This window comes from Anomalospiza imberbis, chromosome 1, assembly GCF_031753505.1.
Source record: "Anomalospiza imberbis isolate Cuckoo-Finch-1a 21T00152 chromosome 1, ASM3175350v1, whole genome shotgun sequence".
Classification (NCBI taxonomy): domain Eukaryota; kingdom Metazoa; phylum Chordata; class Aves; order Passeriformes; family Viduidae; genus Anomalospiza; species Anomalospiza imberbis.
In genome coordinates, this window is record NC_089681.1 from 75143251 (window position 1) to 75162571 (window position 19321).

At 39.9% G+C, this 19321-nt stretch overlaps 1 protein-coding gene across 7 annotated transcripts in view; it reads right to left on the reverse strand.

Annotated features, from left to right (window-relative positions):
- Positions 1-3068: 3068 nt before the first annotated feature.
- Positions 3069-19321, reverse strand: part of RETREG1 (reticulophagy regulator 1) — a 124255-nt gene continuing 108002 nt past the window's right edge. For all 7 annotated transcript variants that reach the window (XM_068197115.1, XM_068197107.1, XM_068197089.1 and 4 more), the window contains 6 exons: positions 16283-16409; positions 14396-14480; positions 13049-13186; positions 11124-11188; positions 9866-9992; positions 3069-6958 (listed from right to left, as the gene is read on the reverse strand). In XM_068197115.1, coding sequence (XP_068053216.1) covers positions 6447-6958; positions 9866-9992; positions 11124-11188; positions 13049-13186; positions 14396-14480; positions 16283-16409 — 1054 coding nt within the window. In that variant the 3' untranslated portion in view covers positions 3069-6446. The remainder of the gene's footprint in view (positions 6959-9865; positions 9993-11123; positions 11189-13048; positions 13187-14395; positions 14481-16282; positions 16410-19321) is intronic.

A 19321-nucleotide genomic window follows, 5' to 3' on the forward strand; every position in this document is an offset into this window, starting at 1 on the left:
TTACGTAACAGACACAAAAAAGCCCCAGGACATCCTGACAACCTCCTTTTAAGGCAGTGTTAGACACACAGTTCTTGCACAGAATAAACTTATTAGACACCAGCATCAGCAATGAGTGCGGTATTCACGGGCAGGAGCACAACAGGGAACTTATAAACTAAAGGCTTTGAGTTTACTTGTACCAGAACAGCAGCTGAGCATCCCAGCCCTGGATGCAAAACCCGCTGTGCCAGCTGAGATTGGGATGCATGAGAGGGCCCCCACTCACAGCAACAGTATTTCAAAAGCTCTACGCTTTTCACTGAAGACCAGTGACTAGAGGTTCTTAACAAGCTCATGTTCTGCCAACGGTAAGACTTTAAGGAGACCAGTGATTCCTCAGAAACAAGGGTAAAAAGGGAAAACCTGCTTAGAGGCTATTATCTATTTTCCACAGCCTTTTTAAACGGCAAAAAAAAAGTTACTGCATTTAAAAATAATGCTTTCTTAGCTACTTTGGAGCAATGCAGTGTTGACAACACTTTACCCTGCAGAGCTGTTCATCTGGAGATGCAGTCTGTCATGCCTAGATCTAGCACTTGAAGCCACTAACCCTGGTCTCCCTCCACTGTCCACTGATGCTGTCTTTCCAAACTCATACATGTCCTTCCTTCTCAGTGCTTAATGAAACTTAGCTTTTAATTTTTTTTTAAACAAAGCTGACGGGATCTACTGAATGCTCCAAAAGCAAAGAGCAAAAAAAGCAAATGCTCTAAAAGCAAAAAAATTATCTAAAATTCATTTCCCACACAGGAGATTACAGAAATCACCCTCATTGTTTAATTGATTTAGAAAAAACTATGGCTTAAACTGGAGAAAAAAGAAATAATACATCAGGATGAGGCGGTCTGAAAGCAGGGAGAGGAAAAGCAGCCCCTCCTTGAAGCTACAAACAGGCAGAAGCAGTGAGAATATAGAGTCAAAACACACATTATGAAATGCTCATTTCCTGGAACCACTGGGCTCCTTACTTATTATTGCTTGTGCTATCTAGAGTGACAGGGGGGATGCAGAAAATAAAGGCCATATCATCTGGAGTACTATAAGCATCTACTCAGTGTAACAGATGCTTTTTGTGTTTCAGAGAAAAATGTGTTCTCTGCTCACTGACAGATCCCAAGCATTCCCTGAGACGTTCCCCTGCCACCTGCAGCGCTCCCTTGCCCTTCTCCCCGCCCAAGCAACCACCTTTGCCATAAACCACTGACTCAGAGTCACGCTGGCTGTCAGTGACAAATCCCTTGCAGGACCCTGAGGCCGAACACTCTGTCCATGACGGACAGACAGAAGCTACACACTACATTACCACGGGGGCATTTAAAAACGCCCAACCTCCTCCCGCTCCGCTCCACCCAAAACAAAGCAGCTCAGAAGAAGAGGTCTGTACCTAAGAGAAGCTAAAGCCACAAGCCTTCACCTGCGACTATTACGTGGAGACGTGTTTACAACTCAAACTGCACGGCACAGAGAAATCCCGTGTAGTTACACAACACCTTCCCAAGACCCGCCTGCATGTTCCCCTCCCGTTTTAAGCCCCAGGGCCGAAGCGCCGAGTCCTACCTTGTGTGGGACTCAGGAAAACCCAACCCCAGGCACTCACAAGCCCGCAGCACAGCCAAGCCCTTCCAGCCAAATCGCGATCTCCCCCGAGGCTCCTTATTACGGCTGATTTTCAGCTGCCTGCGGCTGGATTTAAACTGAGCCCGTGGCCCGAATTCTGGCACAAGGCAGGTGTGTCAGACACAGACAACTAAAATCCGGGCAAAACCTACAGATAAATAAAAATTAAAAAAAAACCCCACCACACAAAAAAAAAAAAAACAACAACAACAAAAAAAAAAAAAACCCAAGAGATAAGACAGGGCGCAGGCAGCAGCCGGAAGCCACCAGGCCGGGATCACAGGGAGCATTCATCCCAAAGGAGCGCAGCCGGCTCGGCCGGGCCACGCCGACTGCCCCCCGCCTCCGCTACCCTCGCTGGCTCGGGCCGGGCCGGGCCGGGCCGGGCCGGTCCATCCCATCCCATCCCGTCCCGTCCCGTCCCGTCCCGCCCGGGACACGCACCTGCGGCCGGCGGAGCGGGCGATGCCGGGCGCGGGGCGGGGCGCGCGGGCAGGAAGCAGCCGCGCGGCGTCCGGTGGGGCGGCCCGCGCGCGCCCCCTGGCGGTCGGAGGGCGCGGGGCACGGGCGGCGCCCGGAGGGGACGCGGCAGCGGCGGGAGCGCCGCCCCTCGGGCCGTGCCGGGCGTGGCTTTTCGCCTTCGGTCGGGTTTGCTTTGGTTTTGTTTCTTTCTGTTTTGTTTGGTTGGTTGTTTCCACGGAATCGGGTTGGAAAAGGTGTCTCCGATCACTGAGCCTCGTCAACTAGAGCACGGCACTCGGTGCCACGCCCAGTCTTTCCTGAAACACCTCCAGGGACGGTGACTCCACCGCCTCCCTGGGCAGCCTGCTCCAGTATCTGATCACCCTTTCCGTGAAGAAATTCTTCCTGATGACCGACCTAAACCTCCCCGGTTGCAGCTTACGACTGTCTTCTTGTCCTGTCAGTGGTTACCTGGGGGAAGAGGCCAAACCCCACCTGGCTAGAACCTCCTTTCAGGTAGTTGTAGAGAGTAGTAAGGTCACCCCGTTTGTTGTTACAGGGTTTATTTCCATTTCTGGGAGCAAACGCACAATGAGATGATGAAAGATAAAAACTAACACATATTTATTAAAACAATCAATATTATAGTTCCATGTTTACAAAACAGTGATCAGGCAGGTAAAGTGCTGCAGAATACTTAAATACGGACATTTTGTAATTCTCCAGTTTCTGGTTGCCCGGGTGGGGGTTACTCACAGACTGCGACGCTGCTCATGTGCTGAGAACAGACGTGGAGACTACAGGGATTTATTTGTTCAGAAGGCTGGGACAGCCTGGAAGAAGTGCACAATGAACACAGAACAAGTAGAACGAGTATCTCTTCAGATCCTGTTACTTTGGGTTACAATTATTTAACCTCCTCTACACAGAACAGCATTTTTTTCCAACTAACAAACAGAAGAGTGGTCAGTAGGTGTGTGGTACGTACGCATGGAAACCCCGTGTACTGGCAACGGGTGGTTTTGCACTAGATTTGACACACCAAAGGCCATCAATCCGATGGTGATCCTGTCACTAGTGTACTGACACAAGGGGAAATTTTCCGAGTATGAAAGAATGACCTGCATCCCTGCCCTGACATACATCCTTTTCTTCTGTCAGGATGCGTGAAGAAGCCACTGCAAGGCACGAGAGGGTGAGCCCTTTGCTGCCAGGTACGAGCACATACACACACAACACAAGCAGCACCGATCCCAAGTGCAGGGCAGGATCACACACTGTTACCCCATGGCATTGGCTCACACTATGCCCTCTTCGCTGCCCCTGTGCCTTTTGACTGGCTATCCCATGCAAGGAGGCTTTCCATGGAAAGACCGCATGTTTCAAAGCTATGTATTGCCTTATACCCCCTTGCCTGTCTTCCTGCCCAGGCAATCTGTTTGACAGATGGGAAGGTGACAACAGTGCTTGGTAAAAGATGCTGCAGACCACTGTGACAGGAATTTTTAAGGAACTGCTATTTCTTGGCTGCTGCTATAATACAGCAAAATGAAGTTTTCTCAAGGGATTTCCAAATGAGGGCAGTGTGGAGGGGATCCACAATGGAGAGAAACATTTTCTTTGTGTTTTGCTGGCAAACTGCTGGCAGTGGAATGTAGTGTGTCCACGCGAAGTGTTTCTTACAAGTGGTTGTGTGGAAGGGAAGAGATAATTTCCTGCAGAAAATTAGACATCTTTTTACTACCTGAGGAAGAATATTAAATGTTACAGAATTATATCCTTCCCACTACACAGTACTTAGGGGCTTGAATGTAATTGACTATCATGACAGCAGAAAAAAAAATTGTAAAGACTCTCAGATAAGTAATTATGTCCCTAACTTTAATGATTTATTTGTTCAAGTTTTGGTTGTTTTGTTCTTTCTGAAAAAAAAAATTAAAAAAGAGTCATAATGGAGAAAAATCAATCTATTTACCTATCTTGAAACCAGAAAATGGGTAATTTACAAAAAGTCTGAGAAACTCCTCCAACTGCTTTTCTTTCTGATCTAATCTATTATTCTAGAAGACTGCCCCTGTGTTACATACCTTCATAACCACAAGTATTTTCCATAAAACAACTGTAGTTTTTTTATAAAGTGCACACTGTTACAATGCCACCATTGACAGCCAGCTAGTCTGTCCTGCCAATCTGCTCCAGAAAAGCCTGTGAAGGACTGCTCCCTCCCTCCTGCCTCTCCCTGTCCCGCAGCCTGTTTCCCCTTCTGGCGCCAGTACTCCTGGACAAGGAAGCACACAGTTGTTTGGGCATCCTACAAAGCTTCATCAGCAACTTGGATTTGTACTCTTTTAACTGTACAGATTGTCCTAAACGTGCGGCAAGGAAACGAGGCTTTTAAGTCATCTGAGAACTTCTTAAACTCACTGATTTTCCAAAAAAAGCTTTTTAAATTTTGGTTGGGTATTTGATTTTTTTTTTAAATTTGTTTTTTCCAAATGAGAACAACCACCTGGTGAAAGCTAAAGAAGAAACTTAACAACTAATGCTGTGGAAGTGATGTGGGCCATGTTTTCTAATGATTTCCAGAAACTCAGGTTGAGATATTGTAATTTGAAAGCTGCGTCTTGTGGGATCTATGTCCAGCATCCACTTATTTCATAATGTATTTGATAATGAAGGCACAGGCTTACCCTTTTACTGGTAAAGGACAGCAAACACAGTCAATATGCATTACTGACACAAAAAGCACAAGCAACAATAAAGCTAGTGTCAAAACATCTCGGCATCCTTCCTTTTGCTATACTCTTTTTGGCCATCTGCCTATTCTTCCACCTCAAAAGGAAAAAAAATACAAAATGAAGTTAATTTCAAACACAGGTTTACCTACACATATATGTTAGTGGAAGATTTTTATCATCTGTTGCTGTACTTTTTGAGGGTCCTAGATGACAGTATTTACCTCTTCAAATGCCAGCAAATGGAAATTTACTTGAGTAGTAGTAGCAGCTGACATGGTCCCTCAACTTGCTAATGGTTTACATCACATTAAAAAAGCTAGCTTTATTTCTTACTATCTCTTGGATTACTATTGCTTGGTATTGCAATGCAGTTTTGTCACAAGTGAACAAAAAAGCCCTAGAAAAATAAGTTATCTGCTTGAGATTCCATGCCACTCACTCAGCATGTGTGGACTTTAAACTGGCAAATAATTTAAACAAGTTCTTTTTTTGTTTTAAATTACATGCCAAGAAGAAGATTCTGAGTGTCTTCTCTAGCAACTGACCTCACCAAATGCTTCTAAGTATATTAAAATAATCACCTTGCAACACAACTTTTGTTGCAGGTAGAAGCAGCTATCATGGGGAAAAAAGCCAAACCAAAACCTACAGAATCTCAAATTAAGGAAGTGGCACCTAAAAAGCCTTTTTGCTTTTTTTTTTTAATCTCTAATCTCTACTCCAAACAATAACTACCTTCACCTGCTCCCAAAAAGGTTGTTCAGTTTACACAATATTAACTTTTAAACATAAAGTTTCATTGGCTGACTTCACATAGGCAATACTGCCAAGGACCAGACTCCATCGAGGAATACGGCAGGTGGTCCTATAACATGCCACTTTACAACTCTACAAGCCTATAACAGCAAAAAACTTGGAAATGCATCACCATATCCAAAATAATTCAAATGTTTTAAGTATGAAGTCTAGGGGGTTTATAGTGTTGCACACATATTTAAACTCAAGTTGTGTCAGTTAATGTGTTTCATATATAGGAGATGCATTACACATAATGCAGGGATCCATACTTTTTGGTAGGATTGAAGGAGGTGAGATACAGTTCATCTCACTGCAGCCCTCTGGTAACTTGCCCTCACAATATGAGTCATTAATTGTATTACATGATTGGAAAACTAGAGTAAATAAACTGCTGATATTGGAAATTTAGCTCAGGACCCCAAAATAGATGGTTGGCAAAAAGGTAAAAGAATTCTCTCCCCCAACTATTTTGAACAACTGACTTCCACCACGCATCTGCAACCAAACAGTGGATAGAGAATTCATTTCCATGCTATTACATTGAGGTATAACTACCAGAAACATTAAACTATCAGTATTAGCTGATACTTATCCAGTTAATTCACTCTGCATAAGGGAAATTATTACAACACATCTAAAGGGATAGTTAAAGCTTACAGCTCAGAATTTTCTTCTCTTTTTTTTTTTTTTTTGTTTGTTTGTTTGTTTTTTGTTTTGTAGTATTTGATGGTATTTTTTTTTTGTGTTTTATGTTTAGTTTCTTCTGTGTTACCAGCTGCAACTTCAAGGTTAATGACTTCCAAGCAGATTTGAAAGGAAGCCTGAAGACTTTTTCTTTTCCTGGGATTCTGCTTCTTGACCTTGTGAAAGTCCCAATTCTTTCTCAATCTGCTCCAGCTCAGACTGGTCAAGCAGTTCAAAATCATCGGCTTCCTCTGTGTCTGTCTCCTCACTCAAACTGGGCGCTGCCTGTGAGGGAGCTTGCTGTAGGGACTGCAGCTGGTCTTTGATGGCAGCAGACACCGCAGCCGTGATGACATCGCCAGCAATTCCACTCATTAAATTAAAGGTTTGGTCACTGGTCAAGGGCAAGGACAGCCCTGCAGTGGATGGTCTCTCTTTACTCTCTCTGGAAGTATGATCCGCCTTGACATCAGTTTGCTCTTTCCTTTGTTTTTTCTGGGTGGGCAAACCAATGCTTGAGTCATCGTCATCGTTTGTGCCGGCACCATTTTCTAAAGAGGGAAACTCTAAAAGATCTCTAGCGAAAGCTTCTTCATGATCACTAGGTCGGTCAAAATCTATTACAGGGTTAACAGAAGAAAACAGTGTTAGCACTCACAAAAGGTTTCCCCAAACGGCAGCCACATGTAACAATGCGAGTATCAAGTGTTCTTCCGAATACATTTACTAATCCCTACTCTAGTAGTTCGCTATTAGAAGGAGCTTTGTGTGACATCTAAAAAAAAATGGTTTTGAGGTCATAAATCTAGCACCACAGATCAGCTGGTATCAACCTAACTATTTGAACAAAATAACTTTTTAAAGCTAACTTTTTTAGGTATCTATCTGTAATGAAACAACCCATGCAAATCTTCAACACAGCTATTTCTAAATATACCAACCACATGAAGTCCTAAAATTTATTTCTCTTAACAATATATTTAAACTACAAATATGTAAACATGTAAGGATGTGTTACAAGCTTTTAACATGCATATGGAGTAATAGAAAGAATGTTTATCTGTTTAAATAAAGATATAAAACCAATGTAAAGACTAATTTCTTCTTCCTTTCTTGGCCAATGCTTGTATTAAAAAGGAAACAGAAAATGGAAACTCTAGAGATGATCAGAATTGTTTCATGTTGTCAAAAGGATAAAAAGCAGGGTGTAATTAACATTGGATTTTAATGGCTGCATTAATGAATGACACAGTATTTGTTATTAGAAATGTGTAAAACATACCATGTATGTTTTACATGTGGAGCACATGGCCTGTGGAAGAGCCTAAATCAGCACAAGCGAATATATTCATCAAGTATTTGAATGAGAAGGTAAAAAGTAATCAGTTTGAACTTACTTTCAATGAAAAGAAGCAATAGGAGTTTGTTGTAGGAGCATTCATAAGGGTTAAGGAAATAAATCCTAAAAATTACTCATGTCATTTTCTCCATTTTCTTTAGGAAAGACAGGCTGGGAAGGTGAGGAGGAAGGGTTGTGCTGCATGCAGAGTGGTGCCCAAATGCACAGAGCTTTGACAGGAGATGAGCCAGTCCTTGAATGCATCCCATTTGGTCTTGCACTTCTTTGTATGTCCCATTTGCTGAAATGCTCCATGGAGAAGAAGAGCTGATGTTATTTTTCACTTAGCAAGGCTTTGAGTAGAGTTTCCCACATGATCCTTATAGCCAAGCTGGTGAGCAAACAGGTTAAGGGAACTCTAAGGTAGGTGGAAAAGTGGCCGGACTGCGGGGGTCAAAGGCTTCAGCAGCGACACAAGGTACAGCTGGAGGCTGGTTATTGGTGTCTGTCACAGGGAGTGAAACTAGCACTGTTTGAGGTTTTTATTAATGACTTGGATTACAGGCTGGAGTGCACTCTGCAAGTTCATGGGCAGAAAGGAATTGCTGTGGGGCAGGGGTATTTGATATTCTGGAGGTCAGGATGCCTTCAAAGGGACCTCAACAGGCTGGAGAAAGGAACAGGCTGAAAAGGAACATCATGACATTCAGCAAAAGCAAATGTGAAGTCTTGCATCTGCGATGGAATAACCTGTGCATCAGTACAGGCTGGGGATAACAAGAAAAGCAGCTTTCCAGAAAAAGCTCTGTAGGCAGCAAGTCAGTGATATGCCCTTGTAGCAAGGAAGGCCAACCACACTGAGCTCTAGTAGCAAAATTGAAGGCAGAAAGTCAGTGGAAGGGATTTTCCTCCTCTATTCAGCAACTGAGAGTACACACTGAAGTACTTTGCCAAGTTTTGACTTCTCCAGTTTTAGACAGACAATGGCATACAGGACTGAATCCCATGGAGGGCCAGCATGATTATTTAGGGGGCTAGAAAACAGGATGTAGGTAGATGCTGAGAGAATGGGCCTTGTTTAGCCCGAAAAGAAGATGGCAAAGGGGGAATCAGTTTAACTGCTGAATGGGAAGGTAGAGAGAAGATGAGCCTGACTCTTCTAGTGCACAGTGAAAGGATCAGACTAAACTGACACAAACTGGAACATGGGGAAATTTTGACTCACTATGAGAAGAAAACCTCTTCATTGTGAGGGTAAGCAAATATTGAAAAAGGCTTTCTAGGGAAGTTGCTGAATCTCTACCACTAGAGGTGTTCAGAATTCAAGTGGTCACAGCCCTGAGAAACTTCATAAAGCTTTAATGAAGAGCTTTGACCCTGCTTTAGATAAGAAGATAGATGAGATGAATGACAATTGCTTTTTACAACTTATGGTTCTGTGATCATAGAATGCTGCCTATTTACAACTTGAAATATTAGGAAAATAACTGAAATTATTAATTTGGCCTGTAGTATCATCCTGCTTGCCATTTACAAAGAACTTTTCTTAGGAGAAATGCCAGATGAGCAGAGCAACAGATCCACAGGTGAGATTACATCAAACTACTGTCATTCTTAATCTTTATTTCAGTGAAGTGTTTACTGATGGCTTGGTCCATAAAAAGTAAGAACTTTTTTCTGGTCAAGATCAAGCCAAGTGCTTGACAATCTTTTCTAGTCAAAGTCTTCATAGGCTCATTGCTGGCTGTCTTCATTTCTAGTAGTAAAACCTGATAATACTTTCTTTAATTGGCTGTTTAACAAGTCAGTGTATTCACTGTTCTTTCTCAGCTTTTATTTGCTTAACTTACCCACAAAAGCAATGGTAGTAATTTTAAAAGGTTTATTTGCTTAAAAGGTTTGGTGGAAGAGAGTGCTGCATTTGGCATGTATTGAATGTGTTTGTTTTTACCAGGCGCTACTTATTTATTTAGACACTTGCTGATGTACTTTAACATTTTTATGATGAGGACAGTTCTTACACAAGAAGTATCCAAAACTATACAAAACACTAAGATTAACCTTAAATTCATTTCAGAGAGAAAAGTAACAACACCAAAACCTTCTGTCCTCAAATTGTCTAATAATTTTGAGGTAACTTGCATGTCTGGAATCCACTGGTGATATAGATGAAGCTGTTACATACCATCAGATGTGTCTGTCTGTGGAGAATACCCCTCGGATAAGTTAAAGGTCCCATTATCAGTCCAGGATACTTCTGAGACATCTGTGTCAGACACTGACAGTTCTTTGGCAACAATTGCAGGACTAACCTACACAGAAAACAGTCCCATACATGGTATTATTATATATTTTTAAAAATCACACTACAGAAAGCCAATGCTTAGAGACTGAAAAAAAACCCCAGCAACATATAGCACCTCCTATTTAAGCCTTAATTGAAGAAACATGAAAATACTATACAATGCTTAGAAGCATCCCAATGCTTAGAAACATCCCTCTTTGTAATAACTACAGGCTGTATTATACTAAAGAAGCATTGAAAATTCCAGTTACTGTAATGAAAGCAAAATAAGCCTGCAAATACAAAATGGCTTAATGTAACAAAATGAGTAAACTTGAACCAGAAAAACCAGCCCAATATCTATAAGACCATCAAAAATTAGTGGAACAAAAATGTCATTATCCTTTACCAATTTATTGAACAATATTTAGTTATGCCAGCTACAAATTTTTATCCCATGGGATTTTTTTTTCCCCCAACACAAAACTACCTCTAAAGCAATCCCTGTTGAAGTCAGGCTTTATACACTACTGATCAAATACTGCATAATAATTCCTATTAAGATGATTTTTAAAATATCAACTGGTATTCTGATTATTACAGAAAAAGCTTTGTCATACTGTCATTTAGAATACTAGAAGAAAAATGAGAAATTTGAGTGTTCTCATACATATCTAGAAAGATTTTATAAATAATATACCTATTTGCACCATCATTGAAAATTATTAGACAAGTGTTTACAAAAATATCTGACAAATTACATAGAACCACTACAGTTTTCTATTAATGTTTCCCATTTGTATTTTAATTTGCTAAAAATCAATTGCAGTTTTAGTATTGGAAATAAAAGTAACCACCTTTGCTTTTAAATATTATTGTAATCATTCTACAGCCAATACAAAATAAACACATTCTTAGCTCAGGAGGGCAATGAAACCATTACCTTGAAGGCCAGAAGTCACAAATGGAGTAGGTTGATTAGTATAAGGCTAAAGGTGGAGACTGCGAATCACTTCTAAAACATACTGCTTAGTTCAGGAAAACAGCCTCCTGGGGAGGGCAAAGTCTTCCACAGAAGAACAGAGACAGCAATCTAGATAGCCTCCCATTATCTATTTAGATTTTAAAAGTAAGACAGGGCTGACTGAAAAAAAGTCACCTTAGGACACAGAGCTGATATGTCTAATTCACTGTCATCTTCTGTGGGTTTTGTTTTTGCTGTTTCTGAAAGAAAAAAGATATATTTTTTATCCTACTCATGACAACAGATTTCCAGGTTCAGTGTGCGCTCTCTGTCACACAGCTTGTGTAGCACAATAACTCTCCACCTGCTGACACAGTGCATCCCTTATGTGCTATGCTACCAGGGAAACAAGCCTGACTGAGAGACTGGCTGCTTATCAAAATGCAGCAACCACAGTGGGAGAAAGAATGTTATTCTGAATATATTCCAGTAGATCTATTTACCTGCACTGTACTTCCTTCAGGAGTCTCTGTTGCTCACTAGAATGTCATCTGCCCAGGCAAATAGATATCTCTCTTTTAGACTACACTGCTAGTAAAATGCACAGGAGTAATGTGTTGTTAGAACAGGCTGTGTAGTTATCCCACCACATTACTTTTACATGAGTACGTGCAATTTTCTTGATAATTGTATGTAATCTTCATTCACAAACCCCTTCTTCTACCAACACCCAGCTACCCTGCATTCACAGTCATATGCAAATATGCATACAAATATGCAGACTTCAGCATCCTCTGAAGTCTGGTAGAATGTTGTTCTTTACAGATAAGCAGATACAAATTTTGTCTCCTCTGTCTGAGAATCTTTTAAACCAATATAAAATGAAAAACACAGTCAAAGTGTTCTTGGTTGCTTCTTCCTGCAACTTGCTCTTTCCTCTCTTGTGCCAACACAAGGTTTGTGAGCCCATGTGGTGAACCCAAGAGGCAAAGCAAGGTAGGGAACTTGTCTGTGTTAAATTAAACTGAAGGATGAAATGCAGGAAAGAACACATCTAACCTCAACCATTTTCCCAGTGCTAGCTTATGAAGTTTATTAAACTATAGTCTGATCTTTTTCTCTGCCAGTTTCACTTAAAAACTGAACAAGCAGAATAATGCATGAAAGAAAATTTCCAATGCATTACTCCTTATTTTCAATTACTATCACATTACATATAAGAGAAGGGGAAAAGACACATGGTGGTTCTCCTTGGGTCTAGAAACAGCACATTGTATAATGAATTGTATTATGGTTACAAGAAATGGATGCTTTAAAGCAGATATTAAGTCTACTGATGTAGCACAAATTTAAAAGGGAAGGCTACCTGCAAATAGTGTGGTTACACTGCAAAAGTTTAATTACAAAAACTGGAGCATGCACAAGAAACAAACTAACACCGTTCATATACAGATTTTCCTTGAAATAGCTTTACTATTTAAAATCTAAAAGTTTCCAGTATTAGAAAGATATTGGGTGAGATATGTGAGATTTTGTTTTAAATTGATTTCTCCCCTTTCCACATAGAAACTCGGATTAATTTGTAGCTGCTATCCTGTGGCAATTCTTATATGCTTTTGGAATATTTGGAGAAGAAAACTACTTTTTTTTTTTTGTTTGCTGGACGGAGTAAAACCAAGGCAGATTTAGATACAGGAACAGAGCTTGGTCTCTTACTGAAAATTCTGTTATGTACTTACTTTGAGACTCTTGAGTGAGTCTCTCTGCTGGGTAAGTTTGCCTTATCTAAAGAGAGCTGTAAGCATTGCAAGCTTACAGCAAGTGGTTTTTTTTTTTCTGAAATCTTAAAAGCAGTACATCTAATCACATACAAAGAGCTTAGGAGCGTCCCTTATTTCTTTCCATGAAGTAATAATTTTCTTATTTTCATACCCAGATATTTGACATACATTGTCACTCCTTATAAAGCTAATAACAGTAGCCAGGTTCAAAGCAAAAAATATTTCTACAGCTGGCTTCTCAGGAGAAACTCAACTTTCTGCAAGGTAAATAAAATGCTCTGCATACAGAAATACAATAATATTATATAATAATATATGGGACTATAATTAACTACTCACCAGATCTCTCTTTTTTCTTCTGGTTGATATATTCCACTATTCCAAAATCTAGTTTCATCAGAACAGCCTTTATTTTGCTGCACAGTTTCTGTCCAAGTTCATTGCACTTAAGGAAGGGACATAAAAAGGCACACAATACTGTGATAAAAATGAAGACAGAGAAAAAAATTGGTATTGAAATATTGCTGTACAAGAAGTTACTCAAAAAAGCTTAAACAATGCTTTGCATAAGACAACTACTAACTTTACATAATACAGTTAGTTTTACATAAAAATGCATTGTGAAATACCCATGTCAGACACTTTTAAGGTAAAATCCAGTTTTCAGGAGCCATTCCTACCCATCACAGAAAATACCATTATATACATACCAATTGACATGTTTTCTATTATCAGTAAGACATGATTTATGGTCATTATAACATCAATCATTATCTTGACTTAGTCTGGTTTTGGTATCTCAACTTGATGAAAGTGACTGTGCAACATTGTGCCAGAATCAACACAATCAAAATCTTGTAAGCTGACTTCCACAAGACAAAAAATTGTAAACAAATTATTTCTTATATCTAACCTAAATTGACCCTCCTTCTGTTTAAAACCATCACCTCTTGTGCTATTGCAGCAGGCACTGCTCAAATGTTTGTCCCCAGCTTTCTTGAAAGCCCTCTTTAGGAACTGAAAGGCCTCTCCCCAGAGTGTTCTCTTCTCCAGGCTGAACATCCCCAACTTGCTCAGCCTATTTTCATAGGAGAGGTGCTAGGGCCCTCTGATAATCTCCTTGTCCTCTCCTTTGGACTCAACAGGTCCATGTCCTTCCTGTGCTGGAGACCCCCAGGACTCCTGGTGGAGTGTCACCAGAGCAGAGTAGGGGACCAGAATCCCCTCCCTCCCTCCCCTGCTGGCCACGCTGCTTTGGATGCAGCCCAGGACACGTTTGGCCCTCTGGGCTGTGAGTGCACATGGCTGGGTCATGTCTAACCTCTCATACACCAGCATCCCCAAGTCCTTCTGGGCAGGGCTGCTCTGGATCTGTTCATCCTCCAGACTGGGTTGATGCCAGGGTTTACCCCAACCCAGGAGCAGCACCTTGCACTTGGTCTTGTTAAATCTCATGAGATTCCCATAGGCCGGCCCATTTCTCAAGCTTGTCCAGGTCCCTCTGGATGGCATCCTGTCCCTCAGATTTGTCAACTGCACCACAGAGATTGGCGTCTTCTGCAAACTTGCATGAGTGTGTAAACAGGTATATAAATAAATAAATAAATAAATAGTCCCTACACAGAGAACAAATAATGAACACTACACACATACACAAATCGTGACAGGAAAAGAGACCATACTTACACAAGACATAGGAGAGGACAACTCCAGGAATGTAACTTCCCAAGACAGTGAAAAATGTACATATGCTGCAGACTAGTAGGCAAAACTGGCAAAAACATTAAAATACACCATTAACACTTTCAATTAAATGATTAGGTCATTTTGCAAAACGAAGATGTTGAATGCTAATGAAATCTAGAATGCAGTGCAAAATTGAAGTTTGTTTTTTAAAACTGGGAATTACTTTTAACACTTCTGGTGAAAATAAGCCTCAAACAGTCCTTTTTGGATAATTAGGGATGCACCCCCTCTTCTGCCATAAAAACATGCTATTTTTATTCATTTACTGTAAAGATTTAAAAAGCTCATGTTTATTTGATAAAATTACTAGGAGTTATACCCTCATTGTGTGAAAATAGGCTGGACAATTTATATGCAGGAAAAAACCCAACTAACTAATTGCAATATTACAATGCATGCTTGCTGCATGTCTACAAACGCAAAACATCCTTCCTCCAGCTACAGCCCTCTCTCCTGTTGTATTACTTTGTGAAACTGTTTTCTCTCATATGCTAGCAAGCAATCTCTTGATGCTTGTTGGCTGCTCTAGCACTCCTGTTAATGACAAGGTTGAGCCGAATTTTCAATATAAAATTTGAGATTTGGCCTTTGTGGTGACTGAGACATAACAGTGCACAGTGCTCAACTGATCTGTTGAAAGTTTGCAGAAAGGATCCATTTGTTTTTGGAGCTGAATTGCAATAATATGGTTAATTCAAAGAAATTTTGCACACAGCATTACTGCCTAATTTGCTTCTTATTATAGCAGTAAAATAATGGCATGGCTTAGAGAATGAGGTCAGGGAAAAGAAGGGAAAACATGCTATCAAAATTGTATTTTCTAAACTACTATTAGATATCTCTTAACATACAGTTACTGTCATGTTACCACATTACTGATAACGCATGTCCTTACTTCACTATAAACTTCTTTTAAATATGACTTTATTGTCCAAACGTACAACTGCTCTTTATATAGTTTATTAATTTTTTCTAGATAATTTTCATTCTTCTATAATTTTCAATTTTTTCATCCAGTTCATCTTTATTTTCAGTCTAAACTGCTAATATCTGAGTGCGGTGCTATATACTTCCTATTTGCTAATTCTGAATGGCCTGATTTCAGGAAATATTTTCTGGCAAAATTATGAGAGATTAAAAGAGTCTTCTTTTAACTTGTATTTAGCAATACAAATATAAAAATGTAATCTATTATTATTATTATCATAATATACGTTTACTTTATTTATATTTCTCTTTGGGAAAAAAACCTGCTTCATGTTTGACTAGAAGTAAATAATTATATTCTTCCAACCTGGAGAAAAAAAAAAGCCCTACTCTTGTCTTCCCTCTTCATGAGCTGGGTTCTCCAGCTCAGTCTTTCTAGTAAAAAAAGGGAAAATCACCAACTATTAGTGTATAGAAGAAAAATTGCCACAATAAAGTATGAGGAACTCTCTTCATGCAGCTATTACTGAAAACTACAGTTATTTGAGAAAAAAAGTTTGTGCTTAGGAACATGCCTATTTGCTTTTTCAAGTTTTTATTAAATTGTGGTGTTTTGAATTTCCTTTAAAAAGTCCATGGGATAACTGGTAAAGTTCCAACAGCTGTAAGGGGATGGACTGTATTGCTATAAACTTTACTGTGAACAACTTTTCCCTCTAACTACCTACTCATATTCTTCACAGCAAAAAAAAAAAAAGCAGAAACTCATGACTGAATGTGTCAAAATGTACGTTTTCTTTTTTTTTTTTTTTTGCTTGTTCATTTGTTTTTTTTTTCTAAATCTTTCTCACCTTTTTATTAAATCGTATAGAACTGTAAATCTTACTGGGGAGTGCTTACCTTGCCAGGGTTTTGTTCCTTAAAGTGGGACATTTCTTGAAGAAATACAAATAAATTCATCAGTGTTTCTGAAATGCACTGATTTATTCTGGGTCTGTAGTCTTGACTGGAATCGGTGACTTTCCAGCTGAGTAAAACAAACAGAAATACCCGACTTTGTTTACAGTTCATATGGAAGTTGAAACTGGTTGAAAACATCATGTAAATTCTTAGCCTCTAGCAATCCAATGTTTGTTGCTGTGCTAGAGACACCTGTGCTTCTTTCTTCATATTTTATGTTGAGCTAATTTAATCTTCTTAACTAAAAGGAAATCTGTTCAGTAGTAGCAGTTTTCAGACCATAAAAAATTACTGTTTATTCATTCTTGTCATATGAAGATATTGAGTGGAAGGCACAGTTGTCATCTAAATCAAGCAACTGACCCCAAACTTGTTTTTAAATCCTATTTTTTTCTTTTAAAAATATACCACAGTAATTTTTATTGCCACAAGATGGCAACACATATTAATGAATTTCATTTTATGCATTTAATCCATGTGCTTTTTCTTTTCTATTTTTATTTTGTTCAGCAAATGATGATGATGAAATAGCTACTCAACCTAGAAAAAAAGAAATTGCTTTTGGAGTCTTGATGTTTACATTAATTTTCCTACTGAATTTTAGTTTTTCTATTATATTGAAAGGACTGTTTCTAAAGCTTAGCTTATGACTGTTCAGTTCTTTTAATAAAATAACAACCCCCCCAAAAAAGCCTGTACCAAAGAATTTTCAGAAAACCATGGGACAGCATATGTGTCTATCACACTTAGGGCTGATGAGTTTATCCAATACTGAGCTTAAATGGTCACATCATATACCTTTGTGGAGTAAACAGAGCATCTAAAAAAAGCTGGTTTATGAAACAACAAATAATAATAAAGACATGCACAGGCCAGGCAATGTCAAGTCAAACTGGCACAAAGAGTGGATGGACCACTGTGCAAACAGTGAGAATCTGAAGACAATTTTACACCAGCTTTATTGAGTTACTTTTCGCATAACGCACCGCTGAGTACACACAGCTTTGATCACAGTGAATGCAAGCCAGTCATGAGCAACTCTGGTCATTTCACTGAGATATATAGCCCATTACACGTCTAATGCATTAATAGTAACCGTTTTGTCACAAGTAGATTGAATTACAAGATAAATAAAAATCTACATTATGAAAAAATGACTGTACACGGGTCGGTGCACAGACATCAAACTCCCAACCCCTATCAGCTACACGCGGTCTCTGCAGCCTCGCTTTTGTAAAAAAGGCACGATTTCGGTCAAAAATGCTCCGCGGAGACCCTTCCCTGCCGGCTGTCCTCGTTGGCCACACGGCGGGGACACAGGCACACTGCCCGGGCACCGCCACCGGCATGAAACAGAGGTTTCAGCCACGGGATAAGGCTCATTAAAGTCCGAACCCCACAACTGGTGGTGCCCTGTTCCTGACTGCATTATAGTATTTATGGTGTTGCAGTGGTGTGATTTCCTCTTACACTACAAAATAGGGTGAGGGGTTTTTCCTCCCCTTTGAGGAAAACAAATGAGCTATTTAAAACAGTGTGCCTAAAATGCCCTGAAATGCACAGAGCCCTGTGCCTTGGACTAGGTGACTTCTGCAATTTCCCAGCCATTCAAGGCACTAAATGCAGATATTTGCCTGCAACAGAGGATGCAAATAAAACCATAACATAACTCAGAGAGCTCACTGCAGGAACCCAGCTGGAGGGATGAGCAACGTTGCACAGAACTTTCTCTCTGCATCCCACCCACAGCAGAGATTTCAATTTCCATCATCTCTGATAATTAGTGGCTTCAGGAAAGTATTATACAAGGGTTTTGGCTTTTGGGAACTGCAATTTTTATGGACAGGCTACTCCCCCTAAAGAAACTGCTTCCACCTTCTGTAAACCATTCTACAGCATTAATAATAAGTATTTTAAGAGCTTCCCATTTATTCCATTACTGAAAACTATGATTAGGAGAGTGCTCTGAATAATAAAATCCTTTTACAGACTTTTACTCCTACCCTTTATTTGAAATTGTTGACAATCAAAGTAGAACTTTGTGGAAGCATAAAGCAAAAATGAACAGGCCTGATGCCTGCTATCAAATTAGAGCTTTGAAATACCTAGGACAACTGTAGATACTCTAATAATTTTAAGCTGACAGCAAAAACAGAGGGGGGAAAGACAAAAGCAGAAAGTACAATAAAAATGCAAACTATTTTCACCACTAATATAAAGACAAAATAGATTAAAGAAAAGGAGCTATAACAAGGCACAATGGGGTAACTAGTAACAATTCAAAAACAAAAATGCAAATTATGAAGAAAAAGTGCACATTTGCAGGGAAAGTTCTCTGCAGTTGCCTCACTTGGTGATAGTGATGCTTTCTTTAGCCAAGTTTTTGAAAGCATGAGCTGCAGTGCAGATAAAATATCTTGCTATATGCTTTGGCCCTGTGGTCCACATGTGGTACATGGACAAGAAGACAAGCAAGAGGAGCGGATGGTACAGGTGAAATTTGCTTCAAAACTTTGCAAACCCACTACTGAACTCCACAAAAAGAGTACTTGGCAGTCGCTTCTAGGCCACAAGAAATCGTAAGACACCTTTGTTAGTTCTATAATAGATACAATTTTCTATTTTACAAGGAACACCAGGGACTATTTTGAAGCTTTATTCTGATCTTAGGCAATTAGAGGCGTAAGAAAGTCAGCTTGCTGATCTTTGGTGTGACCACCAGATGCAGATGCTGCCTCTTCTTTTTCACACCTCCCAACAACTACCAGCCTTGGTGATATCTATTTTTCCTGTCTTTTTACCCTGAGCTGACTTAAATAGCAGTGTTACCCACAGGCCAGAGGGTTGGAACAAGGGGGAAGCAACAGATCCTGGTGAAGGGGGAGTGAGAAAGAAAGGAGGTACATCCTATAGTTGCAGGTACAACATATAATATATGTAGACAAAGACAGAGAGTTGGCCCTGTAAAAACAGAGATAA